Source organism: Coffea arabica, chromosome 4e (genome assembly GCF_036785885.1).
Source record: "Coffea arabica cultivar ET-39 chromosome 4e, Coffea Arabica ET-39 HiFi, whole genome shotgun sequence".
Lineage (NCBI taxonomy): Eukaryota > Viridiplantae > Streptophyta > Magnoliopsida > Gentianales > Rubiaceae > Coffea > Coffea arabica.
The window spans coordinates 39,799,770-39,814,434 of NC_092317.1; the positions used below are offsets into that span (position 1 = coordinate 39,799,770).

The window sequence follows — 14,665 nt, forward strand, 5'->3', positions numbered from 1 at the left end:
TGAAGTGTTTTTTGATATCTTTTTCCCTTGTATGTTTTTCCTCGTCGAGTACTATTGACTGCATTTTATCTTTGGTATAGCTTGTGTTGGAAATAGTTAGTGATCAATCCCACATTAAAAGTGTGTGAAGAATGGAAGAAGTTTATAGTCAAGTGCACACCTATTCAAATCAATTTGGATGGTGAAAAATTTTGAAGGGAAACTTCAATATTGCACATGCATTTGTCATATTGACTATTGAATTAGAATATAAATTTAATAGTCCAAAGATTGGCACTTGGGTCTTAAGAACCAAAATTAATTTTAATTAATTTCATTTTAATATTTCTTCTTAACTAAACGTTTCCTTTTAGAGATTGTATCTAATGATACAACTCTTAAATATCCGTTAAGTATCCATTCATTTTAAAAGTGCTTATTCATGAAGAAATATGTTTCCAAAAGATATGACATTTCTTTTGGAGTATCTGAATGTTACAAATAAGGATGTCCAGATATCAGAGAACTCACTTTTACTTCTAGTTTTACTATTCTTCTACTTTTTTCAAAATGATATTCTCTAAAACCATTCTTGAGAAAATTTCTACATACTATAGTGTGGAAATTTTGGTTGGCTTTGTTATTCCTGGAAGAAATTGCCACAAATCCGATAGTAGAATAGTGGGGGCAAATTTCCTTAAGGAAAGTGAATCTTCACGTCAAAACCATTTTCGTAATTATAGTTATTATTATTTCCTAACAATCTTAAGAAAATTTGAAACATGGAGGGCACTAGTTCGGATAATGTTCTGAACAAATTTTTCAAGTCTGATATGATCATGTTAGATTGATGTGAACTCGATTCTCCAATCTCCCGCTCTCGAAGAAACAAATTGCACAAGCAGTAGAAGGATCTATCTCGACTAGGTTATGGATACAAAGATGGAACAATTTCGACCCCTCTAACCCACGAAATTGCGAACCTTGAATTTAATCGCGACCCACAACTCAACAAGATAGCGAATCAAGATGTATTGGTAGAATAGCGCCACAATTCAACATGGTTTTGAATTGATAAGCCAAAACTTGAACAAAGGAGACTTGACTCACTTTGCATCAAGGAACGTTTCCAAGGAACAAGAAAGAGAAAACTCTCAAATTTTATTCATTATCTAACTTGACCATAAAAAACGTTGACACTTGATACTTATTTATGGTCTTTTACAAGACTCAAAGACCTAAACCAACTTGGAAACAATTAACTACTTTCCTAAAACTCTAACTAGATTAGAATAGGAAATTAACTAACTTAAATTGGCTTAACTATGGTCAACATGATCTTAGCCTTTATTGTATGACACTAATAACTCAACATTAACTAATTAACCACCTACTATTTGCTAGAAATAGTGAAACACACATGGCTGGAATTTTCCAAACAAATGACACATAACAGTTTTAAGCTAAAATAATCCAAACTATGGAAAACTACTATAAACCAAGGAAGGGATCCAGATTTGTTGAGGTTCAATGGATCAATCGTTCTTTTATCTTGAATCATCTTTAGAATTTGACGCCATTGATCACATGTTCATATTATTCCCCTTCTCTTGAAAGTGATTTGCCCTCAAATCGATAGATTGGAGAAAATGCAGCACTTTGGGCAGCACCTTTATGCGAGTATGCCATATTGCATGGCGCTTATGCAAGTGTAAGGATCTCACGAGCAAAGTCTTCAACTAAGGGATGTACCAATATATCCAAAACTAATTGTAGCACCATTTTACTCTAAGATGTTCACGAACAATCTCTATAAGCACCCACATGAACTCTTTGTCACGGATTGTAAATTCGGCACCTACAAAAGAAATTAAATAGTAAGTACTTGTAGGTATGAAATCACTTGAAAACTTACCATTTGCATCTATTAGATAGGGATCTTCATAGCGATGCTCAAGTAGACTAGAAAAACTCCCAATCTGGTTTTGTAAGGCAGTACAATCCATCACTAGTTGATGTTTTTGTGGCATATCTTGCATGGATGAAACTAAATAAGAATGGATAGCTTTGGAATCTACAAATGAAACAATGAAGTTAGTGTCGAACGAACTAAAAAATGGACAAAGAAAGTTTGGAACAGCATTATCGAAATTATAAGAAAGCATGGAACAAATATTAGGTCTAGTTACTCCCTTTGACGCGGCAATTGGCTGATCAACAAATAAACTATCTCTATCTTGAAGTTTGAACACATGTCGATAGCAAAACGAAGCAACACTCAAGACTCCAATTCCATAAAAGCTCTCTAACTCTCCAATAGATATAGGAATGGAACAACATAAGACCAAGGCGATTGCACTTTGCTTAACCTGCACAAAATAAGAAACACTAAACAAAGCAAAGTTAAGATTGTTAGTAGACAAAATAAGTACTCTCACTAATTCCCTCAGTTTTTACAATCATACTCTTGATCTCAAGAGAACTCTCACTCATGTTCTCACTCAAGCCTCACTCATGTTCTCACTCAAGCACAATGCAGTCTCTTTTTCATTATCACTTCTCTCGACTTTTACTTCATGTATATTAATACTTTGTACATTATTGAATTCGCCTTCAACTTCCTTCTCCCATTCCACAACTTCAATAATGATTTCTTCAAATTCAACTCCACTTAGGGTGGGCTTAGGTGGATTTTCATTGGCAACAGCATCCACAGAGTCCATATTAGAAGATGCCTGAGTATTGCTTTCAGGTTTCTCCTTTATTTACTTCTCATACAGTAGATGTTGGTAGATGTCCCACAATGATTTCTCAAGTGGCTCATTCTTCAACTTAGGCATGGAAGTTGTTAGATAAACCTTCTCTTTCCTTCTTTGAAGTTTCCTTTCAATTTTAATCGCCATAGTTACTACATCCCTCAACTTCATATGAGGTAGTACTTCAATATGATCAGCAATCTTTCTATTCAAGCCATCCAAAAATTGATCAATGGTAGTGTCTAGATCTTCCTCAATCCCAGCTTACTTCATTATTGACTCCATCTCTTCAAAATACTCAACCACGGTCTTAGAACCTTGATTAAGTAAGTGAAATTTTTGCAGCAACTCTCCAAAGTAAGTAGGAGCATACCTCTTAAGCATTATCTTCTTCATTACACCCCAAGTGGAAATTGAAGATAGTCCACATAATCGACGTTCCTTCACAAATTGATTCCACCATGTTAAAGCATAATGATTAAAAGCACAGGTAGCCAATTTTACCTTCTCCTTCTCGGTATAAGATTGATGTCCAAAGAAATATTCCACTTTCTTTACCCATGTTAAGTATGCATCGGGATCTTTAAGACCATTGAAAGATGGTATGGATACTTTAGAGTTAGAAGAACCAACTCCTCGATATTCTCTTAATTCCTCCTCATGACATCACCAATCATGAATGTAATAAGATCCTCCATTTGAATATCTAAAGGTGGATCTCTCTATTCGACCAAAAGTGTGTGTGAATCTGCAAGAATGGTTAGTGATAAGAAAGAAATTTCCTCACAACACTCCCTTACGTGTATCCACTCACTCTCGTGTTTACACTCAAGTAAGCACGCTCTATTAATTTCATCACTCTTTCAAGTCCTTGATCACAATTCTTGAGACAAATTGAATTTGCTCACAATTGATCAAGAAGACTTAACAATTCAATTAATACAGTGGCAATGGTTAGGAGTTCAAGAAGAATGGCTGCAAGTTGATGGGACTTGACTCAAATAAATTTGGAAATAACTCAAAAGATGTACGAAATTATACAAGAACAAAAGAAACAGATGGCTAGAATTAATAAGACATTGACTCTGCAGAAATTTGGAAACTTAGAGACTCTACCCAATTGTATTTGGCTGGAATTTGGAAGTTTAGTTTGATTAATTCTTGGATTCACTTTTGGACAGAAAATTGCTATTTTAAGAAACTTTCCTAAGTGTGATTCAAGCGGCTTAACAAACCAAATTGGACAAGGATTTATGTGACCAGATTTTGGCAACAATCCAAGTCAAATTAGGTTTCCAAATTCAAGACTATTTTCTTGTTTCCAAATTCAAGATTATGATCCCTCCAATAACTTGTTTCTTTCTTTCTTTTTTTTCAGGGATTAAGTTTTTCTCTCCTTTTTTTTTCTTTCAATTCAAATCAAGAAACAAGAACAACCACAATTCCAAGTTCAAGAAGATGAACTAGGGTTTCAAGAATCACAAGATTTTGAAATTTTTATTCAAGATTTTCAAGAATCACAATAATATAATCCAAGAATTTTAAGAAACACCCAAACCAACTACAAGACTCAAGAACAACAAGAGATAAACACAAGATATGCAAAAAAAAAATTTCCTGATGAACAATACTGCTATAATAGTGACGGGTGAACAGTACCGCTACAATGCCGTGAACTGTACCCAATGAACAGTCTTTTTTTTTTTACTCTATTAAAACACAAACAAAGATGACTCAACAAGAAATAAAATTGATCAAACGATAACAAAGGTGATCATACGAGATTCAAACCCTAGAACGATGAATAAAATTTTTTTTCTTTTTTTTGAATTGGGTAGGGTTTGATAGAAGAACAAAGAGGGAAATAAGAAAAGAAAAAGATATTAACTTGGATCAAGAACCGAAACTCTGATACCAACTAATGCAAATTCGATTCTTTAAACTCCCACTCTCGAAGAAAAAAAATTGCACAGGCAGCGGAAGGATCTATTTCGACCAGGTTATGAATACAAAGATGGAACAACCTCGACCCCTCTAACACACGAAATTGCGAACCTTGAATTAAATTGCAACCCATAACTCAACAAGATAGTGAACCAAAATGTATAAGTAGAATGACACCACAATTCAACATGATCGTGAATTGATAAGCCAAAACTTGAACAAAGGAGACATGATTCACTTTGTATCAAGGAACGCTCCCAAGGAATAAGAAAAAGAAAACTCTCAAATTTTATTCATTATCTGACTTGACCCTAAAAAATGTTGACACTTGAGGCTTATTTATAGCCTTTTATAAGACTCAAAAACCTAAACCAACTTAGAAGCAATTAACTACTTTCCTAAATTCTAACTAGACTAGAATAGGAACTAATTCAAATTGGCTTAATTATGGTGAACATGACCTTAGCCTTTATTGTATGACACTAATGACTCAACATTAACTAATTAGCCACCTACTATTTGTTGTAAACAGCGAGACACACATGGATGGAATTTTTCGAGCAAATGACACATAATAGTTTTAAGTTAAAATAATATAAACTATGGAAAACTACTCCAAACCAAGGAAGGAATCCAGATTTGTTGAGGTTCAATAGATCAATCGCTCTTTTATCTTGAATAATCTTTAGAATTTGACGGCATTGACCACATGTTCGTATCATGGATAATTTTGATGGCACCAATTTCACCCGCTGGAAAGACAAGTTGCTGTTTCTTCTCATGGAATTGGGTGTTGCATACCTGTTGGTTGATAATCTGCCAAAGATCCCTGAACCATCTGTCGGCAAGTCTGATGAGATTAAGACAAGCCGCAAGAAACACGAGGAAGATGAAGTTCGCTGTAGGGCCTTCATCTTAAACATCTTGTCAGACCGTCTATATGATATGTTTCATTCTCTTAAATCACTGCAAGAAATCTGGAAGGTTTTGGAGAACAAATACATGTCTGAAAAACAAGGTACGGATAGATTTTTAACTATGAAGTTCTTTGAGTTTCAAATATTAGACAACAAGTCTATGATGAATCAAGTGGATGAATTACTTCTGTTAGTGCTACACTAAAGGATTTAAGTATTGAAGTGTCGGATCAACTTCAAGTGGGTGCTGCGATTGCAAAATTACCATCCACTGGGAATGACTATAGGAAGAAACTACTGCACACTCCTGAAACTTTCACCATAGACCAGCTTACAAAGCATATTCAAATTGAAGAGGAAACTTGTATACGTGAGAATAAGTTTGCTTTGGAATCTGGTACTAAGGTGAAAAATATTGAGTCTAGAGCTAATAAAAAATCTGGAAAGGTGGAAACAAGTCTGGCAATAAGAGAAATCATGGAGATATGTCTTCTGAAAATTCTACGAATAATAAGAAAGAGAAGTCATGTTTTTCTGTGCAAAGAAAGGGCATTTTAAGAAAGAATGCAAGTTCTACAAGAAATTGAAGACAGAGATAAATGCTAGACAAAAGAAGGCAAATGTTGTTGAAGATTCTCTTCCCAACAATGCTGAAATTGTTACTATGGTTGGTGGATTTTCCATCAATGTGGAAATTGAATGCAACTTGATAAATAGCCAATCTAATGATTGGTGGTATGGTTCGGGTGATACTGTTCATGTAGGCAATGACAAGAATTTATTCAAAAATTATCAAGTTGTTGCCCTAAATGAAATTGTGTTAATGGAAAATCATAACACATCTGATGTCCTTGGAAAGGGGACAGTTGAATTGGAGTTTACTTCTGGCAAAACGTTGGTTCTAATCAATGTTTATCATGTTCCTGACACAAAGAAGAATCTGATTTCCGCAAGTGTACTATGCAACAAAGGATTGAAGGCTGTCATAGACACAGTAAAAGTAATTCTATTAAAAAATAATGCATTTGTTGACCAAGAATATTTATGTAATGGCATGTTCAAACTAAGTATCAATAAAGTAATTATTTATGCTTATTTGATTGAATCTTCTATTAATTTACGGCATGCTCGTTTGTCACATGTTAATTTAGATCAATCAAGTTCATGTCAAAATATGGATTAATATCTTTCACAAATGACAATTTTAGAAAATGTGAAACATGTCTACAAGCAAAGATGACTAAGTAACATTTTCCAAAGAATGAAAGAACTTCTAAATTGTTTGAAATTATACATTCTGATATATGTGAATTGAATGGTCATTTAACAAGGGGTGGAAATAGATATTTCATAACTTTTATAGATGATTTTCTAAATTTACATATGTTTATTTACTGAGGACAAAAGATCAAGTATTTGATATGTTTAAATTGTTTAAGACCTTAGTTGAAAATCAGTTGGAAAGAAAAATTAAAATCCTACAGAGTGATCGAGGAGGCGAATATTTTCCAAATGAATTTTCTGATTTTTATGAAGAAAATGGTTTGATCCATAAAATAAGTGTGCCATATACCCCTCAACAAAATGGTTTAACCGAAAGGAAAAATAGAACATTGGTTGATATGGTAAATGCTATACTTATACATGCTAGATTACCATTAAACCTTTCGGAAGAGCTTTATTAACCGCTTGTCATATACATAATCGAATACCTTCAAATAAGACAAAAGTTTCTCCATATGAACTATGGAAAGGAAGAAAGCCTAACTTAAATTATTTGAGGATATGAGGTTGTATAATCTATTATAAGGTTCCTGATCTTAAGAGAACAAAATTAGGACCAAGAGCATTAAAGAGTGTTTTTGAGGGATATTTGAAAATTCTAAAGCATATAGATTATTAGATTTAGACTCAAATACAATAGTGGAGTCTAGAGATGTTGAGTTTTTAGAAACAAGTTTTCTAAGTGATTCAACTTCTAAACCAGATTCTATATTATCACAAAACACGACTATGGATCCTAATTTTTCTACAAATGATAATAAAAGGAAAATAGTTGAAACTCCTAGTGAACCTAGGAGGAGTAAGAGAGCACGAAAAGAGAAGAATTTGGATCCGAATTATATTTATTCACAATCTTTAGTCTTTTTAGTTGAAAGTGTGATGCCCCCACCTCTCCTTAGGGCGAACCCTAAAGTATCAGTTGTGACGACCCCACCTTACCCTAGGGCGTACCAAAGGGTTCGGCGGACCGCCTGCTCAATTCTCGCCAGGACTCACTCACTCGTATCACGTGCATACAACCATGGATTATAAAAATATCGCGATTCAAACTTATAATTTACATTGATACACAATTAAGATACAAAGTCTCAATATATCCAAACTGGTTCAAAGTGTACACAATTTAGATACTAAGCGTTCTATTCGAGTAATAGCGCGAGTACAAGTCCAAAATCAAAACAACTAGACTACACTAGTCTTTACATATCTCACGCTTCCCTCGTACCTCTGTAAGGAAAACAAAACTAACGGGGGTGAGACAAAACTCAGTGAAGTTCCAAATATCAAATTAGCCATCAAACAAGGTAATAATCATGTAATAGTGAAATAGCGAGCAAACAAGTCCAATCGAGAAGATGACATTTCAAGTAATCAAGAATATATAGATCATATTCACATGTAAGGATACAGTGGCTCATGCCTCGGCTCCATCCCAGCTTGATCGATTGGTAGTTGACACTCCGTCAACTTTCAAGTAATAACTATTCCAGAAAAAAAAACCCCACTTCACGCCAGTCTCCGTCCACCAATCAACACCCTTACCCGGGCCCGCACGCCACACAAAACACGGGTGGTAATACTCGAGTATACCGATTAGTCGAGGAGATAACACTCCACTCGACATTACTAGTTACCCAGGGTTCGTTATCTAATCGACCAGGCCCTTGCCGGCTCGACTCGATTAACTAGCCACAGGGTTTCTGGAATTCCAGACAAGACAAAATTTGTATGCAAGTTTATCATTTCAAGTGAAATCATGGAATAATAACAAGTTTGATTAAGGCAAGTGCGATAAAGTACACTCTTGCCCCAAAATTGCACGTACATAACATGTAATCACATTGATCACGTATCAAATACAAGTATCAAGTGCAATTCGATATTTGAAAGCACTCACCAAAACAAGTATAGTGTTTTTAGTGGTCTTGTCCAGATGATACTCCTGGCTTGGAGTCCAGATCTGCGATAAAAAGTCGCTTAAGAACTTGGAAAATCATGTAAGGTTCGAAACTTAGACGTTTCGTTCAATAATAATCAAGAAATTGAAATTCGTTTGGAAAATATCCGTAAATCACTCGCTCGCTTTTCAAATGGTAAATTTTGGTATCAATTATACTTGGAAATAACTTTTAAGTCGAAAGTGCAAGGAAAACGAATTTATAGTGATTAATACCACTTTCCCTAGGGGTACAAGTTCGGCTAGATTCTAACGTATAACCCTCGATAACCAAAGTAGCAAAAGTCCTAGATGGCCCAAGTGATATTCATATCAACTCTACCCAAGTTGCAAGTGTATTTCTATAGTCCTTGAGCGTAAATTTGGGCAGCATGCCCTTTGTGTTTACCTAATTTTCCAGCCATTTTGGTTTCATTATTTTTCTCATTCAAGCCCAAGTTCATACACAACACAAATGCATTTCAATAGCTGTTCCATAGGCTCAAGACAATACAAGAACATAAATCAACTAATAACAAATGCGGAAATGAAGTTTACAAAAGACAGATTTGACGGGTTTTTACGGAAAGGACACATCTGATGCTACATTTATCGGATTGGTGTACAACTTATACCATTTCGAAGCTAAGACAAAGTCCTACAACTTTCATGAAGATCACTTGGTCAAATTTCCAGTGTAACCTGGTCAAATTCCCAATTTACAGAGCCAACTTCCAACTATACGGCTAATTAACCGCACTGCACTAGAATGGTCATATCTCAGGCTACCAAGGTCCGTTTAAGGTGTTCTTGTAGGTGTTGAAAAGCTAAGACAAAGTACTAAAACTTTCATGTTTTGAAAATGGATAAATCAGCACGGATCCTAGTGAATAAACATGATAAACTGGATAAACTGACTAAAACGGAACACTGGAAACATCCTAAAATAGTGAGGGTATTTTGGTCTTTTCAAAGGTTACGTTGCTCCGATTGAGTTGAAATTTTGTAGGCACCTATAAAATACCATTCTCTACAACTTTTATGTTTTATTTCAAGCCTAATTCGGCCTTTAACCACAATAACTAGAACCGGACAGAACAGGGTGAAATTTTTCCAGAAATCTGGAATTTTTGGTTTCAATGATAACTTTCTTCATTTCTTGCTTCATTTGCTACCAAAACCCCCTATATAATCTTAGCTACAACATATACTAACCATACATCAAGTATAGGCAGCAATCCATCAAACCCTAATTCATGTAACTAAAAGGAAAATCACCCAAAGCATGATAACAACCATCATTCACCACAATTTTGAGATGCTAAGCTAATTTAAACAAGATTAAGAGTAAAAATTGGGGAAATCATCATCCTTACCTTGCTTAGTGTCTACCAAGAGCAACTCTAGTTTTCCCCTTCAAAAATTCACCAACACCTCACTAAACCAACACTCAAAGATAACTTTAATCGGATTACTTTCTTTGTTTCCTCACTTTGTAGCTCAAATTCAAGATGAAGAAAGGTGGGTTTTGCTCTCTCTTTTCCCATCTCTTGTCTCGGCCACCAGCAGAAATAATGAAGAAGAAAGAGCAAAATTGGGGATAAAAAGGTTGGACTCTTAGTTGGTCAAGCGCCACCACCACTCTTTTTTTTCTCTTTCTTTTCCTTGCATTTGGTCCACATTTTCGGTCAAGACTAGCTGGAAATGAGGGGGATATTTTGCTCAAATATTAATGAGCTCATGTGGTAAGAAAGTGATGGTCAAGTGGTGCATTCAATCGATAGTGCGCGGCACCCGTCGGTTCGCGCCGTTTTTCCTTAAATCGCACGTATTAGGGTTTTTTCTTCCTATTCACTCACTTTTTATCATTGCTCCTAATCACATATTATTTCTCACCTAAAAGTCACTCTTAAACACCAAATTTGATCCTCGCTCCGTACCGGATAATTAAACTACGAAAAAACGTGAAAACCCTAACTTGCTCCAATCTTGGAAACGAAAAGTGAAACCCTACTTTCTAGGTTCATTTGCACTTATTGTGGAACGATTGGGTAGTAGGGCTATAATAAATGAATAATTTCCAAATAAAAGGGCATTTTTGAGAAAAATATAAGAAATTTGCGAGTCCTCACACTCTCTCCCCCTTAAAAGAATTTCGACCACGAAATTCATACCTTTCGTCGTGAACAAGTCGGGATATTTCTCTTGCATGTCTTTTTCTATTTCCCAGGTTGCTTCTTCCACTTCATGATGCTTCCATAGAACCTTTACTAATGAAATCTGCTTGTTTCTCAGGTCCTTCATCTTTCGATCCAATATTTGAATAGGTCGTTCTTCATAGGTTAAAGACTCATCGAGTTCAACATCTTCGGGTAGCAAAATGTGAGTCGGATCCGGATGGTATTTCTTAAGCAAAGAAACATGGAAAACGTCATGGATCCTAGACAAACTAGCTGGTAACTCAAGTCGGTAAGCCACCTTTCCTATTCGCTGAAGTATATTGAAAGGTCCTATGTATCGTGGTTGCAACTTTTTCCCTTTTCCTACCCTAATGATATAGGCAACCCTAGGGGAAGACCCTCCTAGAACCTCCCAACCTTGTAATTATCAGAGTTGGATCTTTTCTCCCAACAGAAATTGAACTCGATTGTTCTCATGAACTCAAGACCTCTGACACACAAAGGTAATCAGCAACCTTAAGCAAATAAAGATGGATGAAGCGACACCACGATTAGGGAACAAGCTAATCGATAAAGTCTGATTGGAATCCTAAGCCATGAACTCAAGAATTCAAGAGTAAGTTCGATTAAGAACTTGAAGGAAAATTCCTCACGATTCTGGTTGTAATATTCTGTCCTTTACTCTTATAAGAGATGCCTTTTTATAGGCTAAAACTAGGGCAAAATCCGGCCCACATAAACCTGGAAGAGATTCGGTCCGCATAAAAGAGCTTAAAGAGCCAGCTCTTTAAGGCTTTCCGATAAGGCCCGATAAGTAATAAAATACTCAACGCCTAACAACTACTAAACGGGACAGTTTTAAAACAACTACCAACTAAGCTAACAAGTATGAGATCATTCTTTCACTTTAAACGTACAAGTGAACAAAGTAACTTCATGGTCCATCAAATCTTCAAACTTAGCTTGCTCCTTGCTTGTATGGTGAATGATCAGGGCTCGTAAAGCTTCCTTCACCCTCTTGGATCTTGATCTTGTCATCGGACCGCCAATGTGGACCAAAGGATCCTTGACCCAAGGTTGAAGTTAATTATTGCACACCCGTATCCGTATCATTCCCTCTTTCCTCAAAAAGATTCGTCCTCGAATCTTCAAAGTCTCCTCTTGAAAGTGAGTTGTCCACAAATCGATGGTGCGCTTAAAGGACAGCAGTGTTGGAAGTAGACGAATGACTACGAGCCATGTTGCATGTCGTTTGGTCAGCTTCGGGAAGCGTTCAAACAAGGACATGCGCCAAGGTAGGAAAGAGCTTGTGTAAGGCGTGTGAAAATCCCAAGTGGCAATCCAAAACTCTCTAATTAGCCTGTGGTCATGAAGCTTCACATTGACACCTTGATTGTGCAAAGGTGTAAAATCCAGCACTAGTTGACATTGATTTGAATCACCTTGCATGGATAAATTGGGAGCAACTTGTTGCATGGATGAGACACTAAACAACTCGTGGAGGACAGCTTTGGAATCTTGCATGACACACAATTTCTCATATTCCAACATATAAGGTAGCAAACAATTGAATTCCATTTCATGAGGGTTACTCGAACTAGCACAAGTTGAAGCTGACAAATTGAGCACTTGGCCACCAGCTTTTGGCTGTGTGAATAAGCATGAAAGATCACCACCTTTAGTTGGAATAAGCACGAAATCAGGTTGTAAGTCTTTAATCAAAACTGAAAAATTTTGGACAGCTTTACAACCTACAAAAACAAAATAACCTTCAACATGAAACAAATTAGAAATTGGGTAAAGAAGTAATGGTACATCATCAACTAAATGGTAAGAAGGTATAGAACAAGTTTTAAATGTGAATACTCCCTTTGCCACTTCATTATTCCTCACACCAATTGATTCAACTTGAGAAGGCATTGCTAGCCTTTTACACTTTTCTTCAAAATCTGGATAAGAAATACAAATGTTAGGATGGAAATTATACTCAAAAGAAGGTAAAGATGATGAATGACCCATAGGGAGCAAATGAGAGTCAAATTTCGGAATTCTCCCTTAATGGTGGATTTGACGTGATTCCCCTTTGGTATGGACAGATTTGAATTGAAATTGTTCCATGAGATGATTCCAGATAGATTCAATTCCTAAAAGACAAACTCCATGGAAACTAGTGAATTGTACAAGTGACTTTGGAATGGAGCATGGCATGACTAACTTCACTTGACTTTGCTTAATCTGCACAAATGAAGAAACACTAAATAAAGCAAAGGTAAGTTCGTTAGAAAAACAATAAGCCCTCACATTTTTGCTCAAAATCATCTCACTTTCTCTCTTTTCTTCCTTTTTACCACTCATCTCATCAGATTTTTCCATCTCTTTATCTAGTTTAACGCCCTCGATTGTTTTCTCATCATCAACCTCCTCAACAAATGGTTCAATAGGATGAGATACTCCTTTGTTGGGAATAGGGCCAGCTATCTCCTTCTTAGAAAACTCACTTTGATAGCATCCATTGGACTCCATTTGTTTTTGGTGTAGAAGACGTTGATATGTCTCCCAAAATGACTCCGCATGAGGTGGTTCAACTCTAAGTTTAGTCTTAGAAAATGCTGAATAAACCTTCTTATCACCTCTTGCATAAACCGGCTTTAAAGAGGTAGATTGCATGGAACCCCTCCTCTTGAGAGATTCATTCTCTTGCTTGAGTTTATGTTCGTTCCCTCGATTGTACAAGTCCGTGGTATAATGGAAGGGTACAAATCGTTTCCTCATCACTTGCTTCATTTCAGTCCAAGTGGCAATCGGTTGCTCCCTATTTCTCCTTCTTGTGGCACATACTTGCTCCCACCAAATAGATGCATAATCTTGAAATTCAATAGCTGCAAGTTTCACCTTTTTCTCTTCGGAGTAAATGTGGACTTCAAACACTTGCTCAACTCGCCTAACCCAATCCAAGTAAGCTTCAGGATCATTTTTCCCATGAAAGGTAGGCATCTTAGTCTTGATGGAACCAAGATTGTCATCGGTTCTCCTAGGTCGGTCTCGGCCTTCCCTCGCTTCCCGGTGGCTTTTCCTTGATCGGAATGAGGTGTTAGAATGATACCCCTCATCATCCACATCATGCTCAACACTCTGAGCACTTGAAGCCCTATTGGGAATATCTCCAGTACCTCGCATCTCAATGGCAGCCAACCTGTCGAATATTTGTGCCATCGCAAATTCATGTCTCTCCGCTTGTTTTTGAAGAGTTTGGAGCACCAGTTTGAGTGACACGTCGGTCTCAGACGGCTCAGGCATGTTCCCCTCTTGAGACATATTGTCCAACCTGCAAAACAAGTGTATCCTAGTCTACCTTGCAAAGCACTCGTGTATCACTCAAGAAAACACACTCATTCTCAATTTTCCTTCTCGAAGTTCTTAAAACAACTCAACTCTCAAAAATTCTAGAATTAATTACCCTATAAGTAATAAGACACAAAACAGAATTTTTTTGCGAATCCTAGAAAACAAAAACTCTACCTGAAGCTGGAACTTTTTTTTTTTTTTTGAGCTGTTGCTTTGCTTAGTTTCCGGTCAGTATTTTGGAGTATAAATGGTGCTTTTGGGGTGCTCAAAGAATGTACGAACCAGTCCTCAAATTTCAGTCAAATCGGATCGCAAAACTAGCTC

General features: G+C 36.3%; 1 protein-coding gene across 1 annotated transcript; it reads left to right on the forward strand.

Moving 5' to 3' along the window:
- The first annotated feature begins 5,399 nt into the window (after positions 1 to 5,399).
- LOC140005615 (uncharacterized) lies at positions 5,400 to 11,067 on the forward strand. The gene is made up of 4 exons (XM_072046626.1): positions 5,400 to 5,697; positions 5,820 to 6,058; positions 6,141 to 6,596; positions 11,047 to 11,067. The coding sequence occupies exons 1-4, from the start codon at positions 5,400 to 5,402 to the stop codon at positions 11,065 to 11,067; spliced, it is 1,014 nt and encodes a 337-aa protein (XP_071902727.1).
- The last annotated feature ends 3,598 nt before the right edge of the window (positions 11,068 to 14,665 follow it).

What these genes read in the sequence shown, in the direction of transcription:
- LOC140005615 (XM_072046626.1), top strand. Translation starts at nt 5,400, where the DNA reads ATGGATAATTTTGATGGCACCAATTTCACCCGCTGGAAAGACAAGTTG. An exon ending in ATACATGTCTGAAAAACAAG is followed by an intron (nt 5,698 to 5,819) that starts GTACGGATAGAT and finishes TAAGTATTGAAG; the next exon opens with TGTCGGATCAACTTCAAGTG. An exon ending in CTGTCATAGACACAGTAAAA is followed by an intron (nt 6,597 to 11,046) that starts GTAATTCTATTA and finishes TCTATTTCCCAG; the next exon opens with GTTGCTTCTTCCACTTCATG.